The following is a 14,749-nucleotide window of genomic DNA, read 5'->3' as shown; positions in this document are numbered from 1 at the left end:
AACTGTGTCTTTCTCCTGTCCTTAGAACTCTCAGATTCAGGTCCCCAATTTCGGGGAGGCTCCGTCCAGTTTTCCAATGTCCAGTTTGGGTTCAATTTTGAGCCTCCGGAACCACAATAATAATCGAAATTGTTCATTTTGTAGAGCTCGTTGAGTATACGATCCATTCAAAACATTAGCTTGATTCAATAACGATTAGTGCACGATCGAAACATATTTGGACCAGAGAAATGGGTTGAAAAAAAGATTCTTGTACAAATCTGTTTCGATCAGATATCCACGAATGTTTGATGAAGCCAATTTTATACTGTTGCGATGAAAAACTAGATAATTTTTACCAAAACGAACGATTCCGATCATTATTGTAAACTTGGAATGAGTTCACAAAAGCCCAAACTTGAACCTCCCTGTCAGATTGCACATACGAGTATATACTAGTAGTACTAGTACTAGTATTTATTCATGGCTGATTCCTTGGATTTTATTCCCTATCTCAGATTTCAAACGGAAAAGGCCCCACTTGGAACTCAGATTGTCTTCATCCAAAACAAAGACAGGTGAAATGTCCTGTTCTCAAATGGAGTTTTATTTTTTTCAATATAGAAATACTCCAGAAAATAGAAATAGGAGTATTTTGGTTATTCAAAACGGAAAGTTTTCAAGAAAACAGCCATAACAGCTTTTTAAGCTTCGTTTTAATGTTGTAAATTTCTGTTTCTGCCATTAATCTCTCTCTCTCTCTCTCTCTCTCTCTCTCTCTCTCCCCTCAAAAACTTTCCTTTCTTCCTCTTTGGCTGTGACAGTAACGAAGCCAAGCCAACCCATCTCTCTCTCTCTCTCTCTCTCTCTCTCTCTCTCTCTCTCTCTCTCTCTCTCTCTCCTTCTGTTTTCGGAAATTGCAAATTTTATCCAGTTTGCTTTCTAGGATTTTTGACAGTTTTTCTTGCTTCCAGAAATTTCTGTCATTCGCCCTTTCGGAACAACTCTTGGGTAACCCCCAAACCCAAGAAATTAGGTTTTTACCAGACAAATTTGCCACCTCCAAATTCGCTCCCAACCCAATTAGGGTTTTGAATTCGTGTTTCCGGCAATGTCCACGTCGACATTGCTCCAATTCAGAAACCAATAACAAAAAAAACTGCTTTTTTTCTTTTCTTTTCCCCCCCTTCCTTTTCCCTTTCTGAATTTCGTTCGAGTTAGGGTTTTTAGACACAATGATGATGTCGGCGTCGCCGACGTCAACAGTTCGTAGCTCCCTAGAGGAAATGCTGGATTCGCTCCGGCGCAGGGACGACGACGACAAGCCGAAGGACTTGCCGCCGGCATTGCCGTCCAGGCCGGTCTCCCGGGCCCGCCTCCTGCCCGCCCGGAGGTCGTTGCCGAAGAATTTTGAACTCGACGCTGCTCCGGCGACGTTAGTGAGCCAACCTAGCAAGAAGGAGGAGGTTAAGGGGGCAAGAATTGGTAGTTTTGGGGGCAAAAAGGATAGAGATTTGCCAGGCGATTCGCCGTATGTGGAAGAAGAGGATTGTGAAATGAGGATGGAGGAGACAGACCCTGCTGATATAGCTGCGGAGCCCTCGGCTTCGCTGCCGAGGTTTCGGGAGTCTGAGTGGGATGACAACATTGGTTACTTTATAAAAAAGGTAAAGCCTTTGATCAAATTGGGTTCTCATTGTTTTCAGCTCGTTAAGTTTTCGAACCAAACTTGGATTATCTGTTACAGTCATACTCGCGCACTAGGCTCGTGATTGGTCGATTAGGACTTGTTTGAGATCGGTCGGTTTAACTGATCAGTAGATTATTGAACGTATTTTGTAAAGCTGGTTAAGTTTTCCAATCAAGCTTGATAGATTAGTTAATATAGTAAAGACATCCTCCACAATTATAGTCGCACTCGGTTTGTGATTAGTCAATTAGAGCTTGTTTGAGATCGATTGAACTGATGAAGAAATCAATCTTGAACTGATTTTTAAAGCCTTGTTAAGTTTTGAAATCAAGCTTGATAGATTGATTAGTGTAGTAATGACATCCATTTTGGGTCTTATGCAGGTTTCTACGATACTAATAGTTTGAATTCAAGCCTCACTTAGTTGTTGCATTGGCTATATCATGTATTTTGACTAGTTCTTTTGGTGGATCTTTCTTTTGATCAATCTGTACTAGCTTGGCTATATCATGTTATATCAAGCTGTACGAGCTTCTTTGCCTTCCAAGATGATGTGTTTGTTTCCTAACCTTTATCATTGTGTTTTCTAGTCTAGAAATCCTATTTTAAAATTTCATCTTCGTTTCTTCAATCTTTATTTGACTTGGGTAACTTTTTTTGATGCTGGAATAATATACCTGAATTCTATCTTTATCCAGCTTAAATACTACAGAAATATCTTTCTCAGTGGGAATTGTTTTCTGTGGTTCATGAAGCTCATAATATAGGGTGGTTGACTTTTTTATAAATATTTTTGGGTTTCTGCTTTCTGATATCATGACCTTGTTTGTATCATGGACTGCACTTGTTTCACAGTGCGAGTAATAAATGTCTCAAATCTTAATTTCATGATGGACAGTTTAAATGCATGCTTGATTTTGATTGGCCTTGTGATAGAAACTCGGTTCATATTTCAGTTAGGTTTTGTTGTTAGTATTTGGTATATTATTCGGCTTAGAAATGCATGCGTCTTTCCTGAAGATGATTCATTTATTGACAATTGCTTACATTCTGAGTAATATGTTTCAGAGACTTCGTGTTTGGTGTAGACTCCCGAATGGGCAGTGGGAATTGGGACAGATACAATCAACTTTAGGGGAGAATTCAACTGTTTTGCTATTGGATGGAGCTGTGAGTTCTTAACTTCTGATGCCTTCTTAAAACTCATAACTGTTGTAAACCACTGAAGTACATTGGTTTTTCATGCACTTTTATTCTGTTATCACTATAGGCTGTGAAAGTGTCAACGGGAGAGCTCTTACCTGCAAACCCAGACATCCTTGAGGGTGTTGATGATCTGATACAACTCAGTTATTTGAACGAGCCATCCGTTCTTCATAACCTTCAGTATAGATATTCTCATGATATGATCTATGTATGAATGCTTTTGACATTTTATTACCATCCCAAATAGTCGAATTCCCTTTTCCTTTTTGCTGACCCATGCTTGTGCTTGTGTCTCGTAGAGTAAAGCAGGACCTGTTCTAATAGCAATTAATCCCTTCAAAGATGTTCAGTGCTATGGAACCGATTTTGTCACAGCTTATAGGGAGAAGCTTTTCGACAACCCTCACGTATATGCGATAGCAGATGTCGCCTACAATGAGATGATGAGAGGTGCGTTAGACCATACTTGAAGGAATTTTAGAAAGGGGAAAGCATTCCTATTTGGCTATTCATACTTTTATTACAACTCATTTCTCACTATAGTATTATCATGGACCGTGCAGATGAAGTAAACCAATCCATCATCATAAGGTTAGTTCATTTGTCTTTCAGACGCGTGTTGAACGTTCCATTTGATGCTAACTGTTGTTCCCCTTGTCTTCCTTTTGTGGTAGTTCTGTTGGCTTAGTTTTCATACGCCATGAGTTTTGAGTTTTACTGTTCCACATTAGGATTGCCCTGAGAAATTTTGTAAACCTATTTTACAGTGGGGAAAGTGGAGCTGGGAAAACAGAGACAGCGAAAATTGCGATGCAATACTTGGCTGGTCTTGGTGGTGGCAGTGGTGGGGTCGAAACTGAAATTCTACAGACAAGTTGTATACTGGAAGCGTTTGGGAATGCAAAAACATCCAGGAATGATAACTCTAGCCGATTTGTGAGTCTCTCTCTATTTATGTCTGCCTTTTTTCCTTCCAAGCAGAATGCAATCCTACGTTTATGCTGTCTTGTAAGTTTGTTACTTAAACATCCTCTTGAAAAGACATCTGATCAATACACACACATTCCTTTTTTCTCAGGGGAAGTTGATTGAGATTCATTTTAGTGCAACGGGGAATATATGTGGTGCTCAAATCCAGACCTGTAAGCATGTTTAGATTACAAAGTTGCTGGAAAACATTGTCTTGTCACACTATTACGGTTCAATTTACTGACATTATTTTGTGACCTCCTATTGCTGAAAAAATCAATTCCAATGATGATTGCGAATAGTTCTGCTTGAAAAGGTAAGTTGCTTCCATATCAAACTCTTCCTTATTCTCTCTCCCACTTTTCCCTGGGTTCTATCTTTACCCATGCGAGTTTGATATTGTATCATGTCTTCTTTGATCAGTCAAGAGTGGTTCAGCTCAACCATGGAGAAAGGTCGTACCATATTTTTTACCAACTTTGTGCTGGTGCTCCACCTGACCTCAAAGGTTGTCCAGATTATTGAATTTGTGGTTCTGTCCGTTTTGTATTATTATGCATTGAGAGTTGGCTTATTTACTTATTTGGTCCTTATAAATTAGTCTCAGTTTCATTTTCGTCCTCGTAAATTTTTGTGTTTCAATTTTACCCTTGCAGTTTATGACGGGTTTCAATGTTACCCTTTCTGTCAATAAGTGGATGGAAATAGCTTAGGTGGCTAACGGAGGCTGATAAATGAACTCTAATAACCCTGTCCTTTTTTTTTTTTTTGGAACGTGTACAGTCTACCCCCTCTCTACAACAAAAATTCTACTAAAAATTTGTAAAAGAGGAAAAGGAAACCCAGTTGGGGTCTTCCCTCTACTGTTCTCTCTTTCCCTTCTCGTATTCTCTCCCTCTCTCTTTCCATTGTGTATTTATACAACATATAACGAATACAACCCACACACATATATATAGAGTATACCCATATATATCACGCACACATGCACAATACCTATTTTCTCTCTCTATCCCGTACTGTCTCAATTGAATCTCTTTCTCCCTTTCTTTCTCTCTCTCTCATCCCCTCTCTGCTATTGAGCCAAGGTTATGGCCGCTATTTATACGACATATAACGAATACAACCCACACACATATATATAGAGTATACCCATATATATCACGCACACATGCACAATACCTATTTTCTCTCTCTATCCCGTACTGTCTCAATTGAATCTCTTTCTCCCTTTCTTTCTCTCTCTCTCATCCCCTCTCTGCTATTGAGCCAAGGTTATGGCCGCCAGTCGGACTCCGTTGCCAGGAATGAGGAACCCAGTTTTTGAGCATTAGTGATTTTGAGTCTAATTTGTGAAAATTGTTAACCCTCTTTTTTATCATCGGATAAAAATGCAATTGACAGGAGATAAAGGTAAGACCCATTTGCTTAAAATTACAATTGAGATAGGGAAAATGATAGACCCATTTGGTTAAAATTGTCGTTGATTGGAAAACAAGGTAGACCCATTTGGTTAAAATTGCAATTGAATGGGAAAAAAGGTAGATCATTTGGTTAAAATTGTGATTGATGGGGAAAAAGATAAGCCCATTTGATTTGAATTGTAATTTGCTGCAATTGATAGGGGAAACAAGGTAGCCATGGTTGCTGTTGATGGAAGTGTGGTGGTTGAGGGAGTGAAGAGTGGAGAGTACTAATATATAGATTTTTGTGATTTGGAAATGTCCGAAATGTTGGTGTAAAAGGTAAATGTAATTAGAGAAAAAAAATATTAGTAGAATTTTTGTTGTAGAGAGGGGGGTACACGCTTAAAAAAAAAAGGACAGGGGTATTAGAGTCATTTATCATCATCAATTAGCCACCTAAGCAATTTCCATCCACTTATTGACGGAAAGGGTAACATTGGAACCCGTCATAAACTGCAAGGGTAAAATTGAAACAAAAAATTTTACAAGGACGAAAATGAAACTGAGACTAATTTATAAGGACTAAATAAGTAGATAAGCCTTGAGAATTCTGTTGACAAATATCTTTTTTTGCTAAAAAGCTAGCTCTCAACTGCGGATTTCTAATTAGATATATGACGTGTTTCTAGATATTAATTATCTAAGTTCAACCTTAGAGGATTTATGCCCTCTTACTTGGTGTCATGGATACTTCCTTGCAGATAGACTGAACCTAAAAATGTCTAGCGAGTACAGTTATCTAAATCAGAGTGACTGCTTGGCCATTGATGACGTTGATGATGCTCAGAAATTTCAAATGCTCATGGTAACTCAAAGATGAGACTCTAGTAAAGAGCAGAAGTTTCTCTGGGTTCATTGTTTCCCCCAGTCAATATTTTTTTGGTTGTAAATACTTTATGCCTCTTTTTTTACAGGAAGCTTTAGATACTGTTCGAATTTGCAAAGAAGACCAAGAGCAAGCCTTTGAAATGCTTGCCGCAGTGTTATGGCTGGGAAACATATCATTTCACATAATTGACAACGAAAATCATGTAGAGGTAGTGGCAGATGAAGGTAAAGACTGAATCTTGGTTTCCATAAATATACACTTTCTGATTGTCAATCTTTCCCGTTCATGCTCCTTTCATCAAGTTGTCAACCATATACTTTTCTGATTGTTAACCTTCCCCCTTTCCAACAAGTTGTCAATGTCACATGCTCCTTTCATGGGCTATACCTGATTCAAAGTTTTTAATGGCTATTAGAAATCAAATTGTTGAAAAGCCACGGATAAACCAAGTTTAACATACGTCCTAGGCATGACTTTAAGCTCATCTTGAGGCTAATGCTTTTAGTATTAAAACTCTGATATTAACATAACATACACGAGGTTTATAGCAAGCCAACACTGTTGGATAGCTTGATAAATGTAGGTGACCCATTTCCGAACCATTGAGATTTGGGACAACTTGTGATGTAATAAGGTATCAGGTTGGGGGAGTTATTGGGTCCAGGTCTCTTGCTCCCTGTTTACGTTCTGCATCTGTCTACTTATATCTGTTTGCAGCCCCATGTGAAAGATGAGGTTGCACATGAGGGACGGTCTCGGAGAGCTTGGTATATATTGTTAACCCCCGTTTATGAACAGCTTAAGGTTTTGGGACAATTGGCCATATAGATAACAGACACGTGGTTACTTTGCCTAGGAGGGAAACAAATTGCTGCATCTGACCAATTACTTAGCTAAGGTATGTTGGAAATTCAGACTTACCTGCAGACGCAGGTCTCCTTTGAGAATCAATAGTAGTGCAAAACACTCACCTAAAGGGAAGGTCTGATTCCCTTGTCATTTGTGATGCTCTGAATGAGAATCTGCGGAAAAAGATGTCATACAGTGAGAACCTTGGATATCACTTGGAACCTAATTAATTTACAGAAATTTCAAGGATTTCTACCAGTACTGTTCTCTGGATTTCTCAAAGTGCCTCTTTGTCAGACTCTTACATTGACCAAACCTTGTTTCTGACTAAACTAGGGATGTATGTGCAAACCAATTGCAATTTTTGTTTGTGAATTTTGAATTGGCCGAACCTTGGAGATGACTATGGGAATAACAGAATAACAAATGAATGCACATGCACGAGTGAATAACTGACTCAAAACTTCTCTTATGTTACATTTTCCGTGTCCATGTGTGCCTGTCGATGGCCTACATCATTAAGTACTTTAAAACAAGTAAAGTAAAGCATATGTGGACTTTGTATAAAGCTATCAAAATTCAAAGCTTATTTCCTGTTTCTTTTGGCAGCTGTTTCCAGTGCTGCCAGATTGATGGGTTGCACTATCCAGCGCCTGATGTCAGCTTTATCTACCCATAGAATCCAAGCTGGGAAGGATAGTGTTGCCAAGAAGTTGATGTTGCAGCAGGTCTGTTTTATGCATTTATCTTACAACTGTCTTTCTCTCTTTAGTACAACTATGTTGTTTGTCTGAATGTACACACAAGCATATTCACGGATAATATACCCATGTATGTGCACAGACTATATGGTCCAGGTATTTCTAACAGAACCATTGTTATTACTATTATCTTCTGCTTAGGCAATTGACAGAAGAGATGCTTTGGCGAAATTCATCTACTCAAGCTTGTTTGGCTGGCTGATTGAAGAAATTAATAAATTGCTTGCAATGGGAAAACTAAGTTCAGGAAGGTCCATAAGTATCCTAGATATCTATGGTTTTGAGTCATTTCAGGTTTGTATTTATCTTTTTGTTTCATATAGTTTTGAGAGAATACAGTTATCGAACATGTGCTGAGTTCTTCTAATTTTCAGAAGAATAGCTTTGAACAATTTTGCATAAACTATGCCAATGAGAGACTGCAGCAACATTTCAACCGCCATCTATTGAAACTTGAGCAGGAGGTGAGCTTAGCAGATCTCTTTTGTTCCTTTTTTGGAGAATTATGTAACAAGGGTTTTGTGACGACTGCCGAGTTCTTCTTGCTCATGCAATCAATTGATGAGGACAACATCTTGTTTGAAGCTCCTCGAACATCTTTTAGTAAACGGAACTGCAATCGCATTTTTTTGATCCAACTTTTCTGTGTTTCTCTTTTAGGAGTATGAAATGGATGGAATTGATTGGACGAAAGTAGATTTTGAAGACAACAAGGAGTGTTTGGATCTCTTTGAGAAGGTAGTTCTGTTTCTAAGCCCTCTTTTCCTTATTCAGTACAGCATGAGTTTCCCTTGGTCCTTTCTATTGTGGAACATTGGACTACATCTACATGCGTGCGATTTTGTAGAGTATAGTCTTCCTGAATCTTTCGGTACACCTTTCATACGTATTTCAATCCATGTTCTTATTTTCATGTTTGATTCTTATACACTGAAGTTGCAAAGAACTGAAAGATTGAAAATTCTGGTTCCCAGTTGAACCTTTGTTATTCTCTTAGTTCTTGTTTCTTTGGTAGTATCTTATCATATCAGAGCTAAGGCTTTTATATCTAGTCAATCTTTCATGTATTATGGGTTGTGTATTCATGGCTTCTCTGGAATGCTTTTTACAGAAACCTATTGGGCTTATATCTTTGTTGGACGAGGAATCAAATTTCCCGAAGGCCACGGATTTGACCTTTGCCAATAAGCTTAAGCAACACTTGAATTGTAATTCTTGCTTTAAAGGAGAAAGAAGTGGAGCTTTTAGTATACGGCATTATGCTGGAGAGGTAATCTGTTAGATGCATTTGCTGGAATAAATTAGAAATTTGAGCTCTTAGAAATTTATCTTGCTAGAGCTATTATAGGTAGCTATGATAACAAAAAACAACAGTGCTCTAAAATTACTTCTTTGTTTGCTGAGTCTAGTTAGATAAGTCTGGATTTGGACAGTTACATTCATCAATACTAATGTTTGAGTTTTTTTCTCCACAATTTCAATTTAGGTTCTCTATGACACAACTGGCTTCTTGGAAAAGAACAGAGATCCACTGCAATCTGATACCATCGAACTCCTTTCATCATGCAGTTGCCGGCTACCTCAGTTGTTTGCCACTAATTTGCTTCACCAATTTCAGAAACCAGCCAGTCCTTTGCACCAGATTGGTGTTCTTGATCCCCAGAAGCAAAGTGTTGGCACAAAGTTCAAGGTAGTGATGTTTTTGGAAGCTCTGTCTGAATTTGATAGATATGCAGCTGTTATAGTTGCTTAAGATAATGAAATTATGACAACACGTCTTCAATAGATGTTTTTAACCAACTTTCTTCTGAAACTGTCTGAAGATTATAAGAACCAGTAGTAGCCTATGTCTTGTTGATGTGGTTATTTTAAACCATGTTGCATGGATTTTTGGTCAATTTTTTTTGAGAGATATTTTTCGTCAAAGTTGACATGGGCTTTTTTCTTCATGTCGAAGTCATTTTTCGTTTCTTTAACTTCCGGGTATGTTTGTAGGGTCAGTTGTTCAAACTAATGAAGCAGTTGGAGAGCTCCACGCCACACTTCATTCGTTGCATCAAACCAAACAGTAAGAAGATTCCTGGTTTGTATGAAAAGGATCTTGTTTTAGAGCAACTCAGATGCTGTGGAGTTCTGGAGATTGTCCGAATCTCAAGATCTGGCTATCCTACTCGAGTGACCCATCAAGAATTTGCAAGAAGGTGGAGTATGATACTCTGGTATAGTTATTGGAAAAAATTAACTTTTTGAGTGCTGGGGAATAATGTTTTTGAATGAATACTAGGTATGGTTTCCTACTTTCGGAGGACAATGGAAGTAAAGATCCACTGAGCACATCAGTTTCTGTTCTGCAGCAATTTGACGTCCTGCCTGATATGTACCAAGTTGGTTATACAAAATTATATTTTAGAACAGGACAGGTGAGTTTGTACATCTTTTGAAGGTTTTGTACGTTTTCCTTGTCTGCGCTGTTACTGCATCATAATTTTCTGGTTATTAATCTAGAACTGTAGGCTTCATATAAGAGGGTAAGAGGTGTTGGGCAGTCAAGGATCTTTCACCATTTTTAAAATTTATTCACTGAAGCGAAAAAGTTGCTTGAAGGGGATCATCATTTTGTCATAAAATTGGTAGATTTTATTAGAAGGGTGGCGCAATAATATTGGCTGGAAAATCCATGGAATACCCTGGAAGTTTTGTTTCGTTTTCATGAAGTTAAAACATTTATTTTCAACAAAAAAAAAAAAAAAAAACATGAATGAAAAAGAAATCCTACACAAAGCTTGAATAAGAATTGATCTACTCCAGTGTTAGCGACACAAGCTCTCACACCAAATGATATTGTATATCAACCTGCTTAGCTGTGGAGCAGTAAAACATAACTATTTGATTGAAACACTTCTTGGAAATTGATTTTCTCTGTTATTAAATAGATTGCGGTGTTAGAAGATACAAGAAAACAAGTTCTGCAAGGCACACTTGAGGTGCAGAAACGATTCCGTGGTCAGCGTGCACGTCATCATTTCCATGAGCTCAAGAAAGGAGTAATATCACTGCAATCATGTAAGACCTATATATATTGTCTTTTGTTGTTTCATATAGATGGGGTATTTTGCTGGTTTTGTTGCCCTATATTTCATTCTCTTCATGCATCTGTGCTTCATTCTAGTTGAAGAGAGAGGTGGCAATAAAATTTCTCTTCAGGACCTTACTGATGCAGGGCGAAACTACGAATCAAAGAACAGACGTGCAACAAGGACAATAAAAAATGGGATAGATTTTGAGAAACTCTTTCTAATTCAATATTATGCAAAAAATGCGTAGCCCTAAGGCTCACAACTAATTATATAGGTAGCAAACCCTAACCCTAGTTGGAAAACGAAAAATTACCAATTTCGGAAAAAAACTGAAATTATGACAAATTCAGAAAATAGAGAAAAATCTAAGACTTCTCCAAAAAGAATGGACTGAAACAGAATTTCCTACTAAAAGTTATAAGCAAAACAAATATTTCCTAAAACAGCAAAATTGTCCTTTTGGAGTCCTAAATGGCCTCAGACGGCTAAAAAACACACGGTGTGTCTTGACTGTTGGACCTTTTCGGATTGAACCAAGGTGGGCCTGACTCGTAATTCCATCATCGCATATTTACGGTTTTGCCACCCTAGGCTTAAAATGCCTTAAGTGGTACTCCTCTTCCATGGCAACTGCATCACTTACTAAACTGTCTTCAAGTCCCAGATAGAACTTCTTATCTTGTATTGGGGTTCATATCTGTCGGTTATATATTGTTTTATTGTTTCAAAGGAGCCTGCCTTCCATTTCTTTAGCAATCATGCCGGTTTCACTTACGTAATAAAGTTATTAATCTTGCAGTTATCCGTGGTGAAAATGCTAGAAGGGAGCATGATTTATTGCTAAAGCTGAGAGAGCAGGCTGTTCGCAAGACTATTGAAGAACAGATGAGGGCCATCATCCATTTACAATCTGGTAGACTATATGGTTATCATTTTGACTATCATCTGGCTGTTTTGCTGTTTTGCACTGTACCATCCTCACAGTTTCTTTTCTGCAGCAATCCGTGGCTGGTTGGCCAGAAGGAGTTTCATTTACCTCCAGAAATTGAAAAAGTCAAATCCTGAAAATATGAAACAAAAGCCAGGGATGAAAGCCTTGGAACTTAAGGTACTCTTTATGATGGACCAACTAGAGGAGAAGTTCTTTTTTGGTCCTTCTCTTTTCTATTTTAGCTTTCTTACATGTACTCTTCCACAAGACTATAAGAGTGAAGTGATACGTGTCCAGTGTCCTACGTTTTTTCTTGGACATTCACCTAGGAAATCAAGTAATGTTTGCCTTTCTAAATGCTTTTGAATTGTAGCAGGACGTGTTGCAAGAGAATGGCATGGTTCTGCCTAAAGCTCTAGAAGAGCTTCGAAGTCGTGTTTCAAAGGCAGAATCTACTCTAGGGCAAAAGGAACAGGAAAATGCTGCATTGCGGGAGCAACTACAGCAATATGAGATTAAATGGTCAGAGTACGAGGCAAAGATGAAATCGATGGAGGAGATGTGGCAGAAGCAGATGGTATCTTTGCAAGTAAGTTTGCATGTCTATATACATTCTGTTAAAATTGTGTACATTTGAACGTATAACAATGCTGGTGGGAGGGAGATAGAGAAATTCAGAGAATAAAAAGGATATTGGATGGCTGTAGCTCATTCAATTACTTGAGCCATTTAGCAGGAAATGTTGTTGCTGGACCTTGATTATTGTTGGAGGTTCTCATAGCATGTTCAAAAGGATGTGGACATTACCCTGAGCCATGTGACACCTGAAACCATTTTTGTCAGGATCTTTAAGGATACAATGAAAGAACTAATAGCTATTCGCGAACTTCTTGAAACTAAAGATGGAATAAAAAATTACTAATTTTATGCCTTGCTGATCCCAAAATGGAAAAAGTAACAAATGGGATGATTAAATTTGAAATTTTTAGAAGACAGAAGAATATTGCATGTTTATAAACTACGGATCTATGTTACATGGACTCAGGTATGGGTGCTGGTGTGGGCGTGTTTATGAAATCCTCCAACACCCATTGGGTCATGGTAAAAGTATTCACATCTTTAATATGTCTTTTGTTTCCTTGGTAACATTGTGTTTACAAAGTACCATAATATGGGAGTCTTATACAGAGCAATATAGTGGACTCGTCTTGCTAAATATGCATGTTGGGTGAATGTCCATCACATCATATGTTTGTCGGACACTTATATCTGGTATCTCATATACCCTTATCCAAGTATTGAGAGTCCTACACTTGTATTTCATAGTGTAGAGAAGAGTCCATGGAACATAGCTCATAATGCCTTTACAAACTTGTAGTTTTTTCGTCACTTCTAACTTGTAATATTGCTTAGAATGACAGCACGAACACAAAGTTTCATCAACTCCAGGTTTTATAAAAGTTGGTGGTCTTATCTTTGCACAAAAATAGTTGTGCTTTTGTCTGAGGATCCTCTTCTCCAACTCAAATTCTGATGTGCATGATTACATCTATATCTTCTTTAGGTGAGTCTTGATGCAACGAAAAAGAGTTTCGCTGCTGACGACACTACCGGTCAACCCGAAAGGCAAGATGTTTCCCCCTCACCCCACTATTATGATTCAGAGGATACCACATCCATGGGACCACAAACTCCTGGTGGAACCACACCTATCAAGATTTCTAACACTGTTAGAGCAGGACGAGAGACTAATGGTGGTTTGAATGCTGTGAGTCATTTAGCAAAGGAGTTTGAGCAACGGAAGCAGGATTTCGATGATGAGGCGAAAGCAATTGTGGAATCTAAATCGGGGCGTCCAGATGAAGAGTTTCGGAAACTGAAACTCAGGTTTGAGACTTGGAAGAAAGAGTACAAGTCTCGGTTACGAGAGATGAAAGCAAAAATCCACAAACTGGGGCATTCAGAAGTTGAAAAGAGTCGCCGCAAGTGGTGGGGAAAGAAGACCAAAGGATGGATATAGTGTTTTAGTTGTAGGTTATACATCATATATGTGTTTGGGGTGTGGACATGGCTAACGAGAGTAGTATTCTCGTAGACAAAATGTTGTAGAAAGACTACGGTGATCGTTTTCAGGAACTTTCTCTTCCCTTGTGGTATCCTTGGTCGGTGTTGGTGTAGAATGAGTATAGAAAGGGAGAGTGGTTGGTTTTCCATGTCAGCCAATATTCGGTACTTCAAGAAATGACCAAGGAGCTTGTGTATAACGTAAGGGTGCGTGATTCTTCCTCCTCATTTGCTTCAGAGTAGTTCAGAGTGTATTTGTGAATATGCTGCTACCAGTGTCGTAATTTCAGCATGTGTAGTATGGAGGTGTACTTTGTACGCTGAATGTGGGAGAGGTGTTTATATTGTGTCTGATTTATGGGATGTAGTTTACAAACTTTGCTCCAGCAACATTGTACATATTAGAAGTAATTGATTGGTTACATTCCCTCTCATTTTCAATGGAAAATGCGCCATTGTATCTGAATTGTAGGAGGTATTTCGGAACTTTCTCCGGCAGTAGTATTGACAAATATATACATTTAGCTAGCAGTAATCTAGAGTTCTGTGGATTGAAACCTGCAACGCTACTGGAAAAATAGCTCTCCCCTTTGCAGATGAACCTGTCATTTTGTAACAAGAGAGTAAATCATGAACTGTGAGCATTTTTCTGTGCAAGATGGGGTTAACAGTCGTAAATGAGTCGGGTCGATTGTTTGGCTGCTCAAGCGTAATTTGCATAAAGAAAAAACAGGTAAGCCGATTACCAACCAAACTTGAAATAGCATGACATTTAGTCTTGTACAAATTCAGCTAACCAAGTTTGATCCGAGTTCCCAAAAATGACACAGAATAAGATGTTTACAACCTTGTAACACAGGTTGATTTTGAACGGGATGAATGGAGCTGAACACAAACCAAGCCGTTTCGAAATGCCCCTATTTCCTCT

At 38.4% G+C, this 14,749-nt stretch overlaps 1 protein-coding gene and 1 long non-coding RNA gene across 3 annotated transcripts; both read left to right on the top strand.

The window, feature by feature from the left end:
- The first annotated feature begins 637 nt into the window (after positions 1-637).
- On the top strand, positions 638-14,255 carry LOC131323304 (myosin-2). Of its 2 annotated transcripts, none has more exons than XM_058355020.1 (24): positions 638-1,646; positions 2,738-2,839; positions 2,940-3,083; positions 3,175-3,325; positions 3,439-3,466; positions 3,643-3,811; positions 3,954-4,017; positions 4,147-4,160; positions 4,268-4,352; positions 6,012-6,115; positions 6,225-6,363; positions 7,598-7,716; positions 7,891-8,043; positions 8,124-8,213; positions 8,410-8,487; positions 8,861-9,019; positions 9,236-9,439; positions 9,745-9,950; positions 10,034-10,169; positions 10,683-10,812; positions 11,626-11,739; positions 11,825-11,934; positions 12,134-12,346; positions 13,322-14,255. In XM_058355020.1, exons 1-24 carry the CDS (start codon positions 1,215-1,217, stop codon positions 13,775-13,777), a joined length of 3,600 nt encoding a protein of 1,199 aa, XP_058211003.1. In that variant the 5' UTR covers positions 638-1,214; the 3' UTR covers positions 13,778-14,255. The 2 variants fall into 2 exon arrangements, with proteins under 2 accessions (XP_058211003.1, XP_058211002.1); XM_058355019.1 differs by having other exon boundaries at positions 639-1,646; positions 12,131-12,346.
- Positions 5,078-5,852, top strand: LOC131323307 (uncharacterized). Its single transcript, XR_009199150.1, has 2 exons — positions 5,078-5,618; positions 5,682-5,852. It is a non-coding gene; the product is annotated as an uncharacterized LOC131323307 (long non-coding RNA).
- Positions 14,256-14,749: the final 494 nt, after the last annotated feature.

The sequence above is a fragment of the Rhododendron vialii genome, chromosome 4a, assembly GCF_030253575.1.
Source record: "Rhododendron vialii isolate Sample 1 chromosome 4a, ASM3025357v1".
In the NCBI taxonomy this organism is placed as follows: domain Eukaryota; kingdom Viridiplantae; phylum Streptophyta; class Magnoliopsida; order Ericales; family Ericaceae; genus Rhododendron; species Rhododendron vialii.
Note: the sequence above shows the minus strand (reverse complement) of the source record. Positions and strands in the feature narration are given on the sequence as shown.

Excerpts from the sequence above, each read along its gene's own strand:
- LOC131323304 (XM_058355019.1), top strand. The coding sequence starts at position 1,215 with ATGATGATGTCGGCGTCGCCGACGTCAACAGTTCGTAGCTCCCTAGAG. Across the intron at positions 11,740-11,824 it reads CATCATCCATTTACAATCTG|CAATCCGTGGCTGGTTGGCC; the intron begins GTAGACTATATG and ends TCTTTTCTGCAG. Across the intron at positions 12,347-13,321 it reads AGCAGATGGTATCTTTGCAA|GTGAGTCTTGATGCAACGAA; the intron begins GTAAGTTTGCAT and ends TATCTTCTTTAG.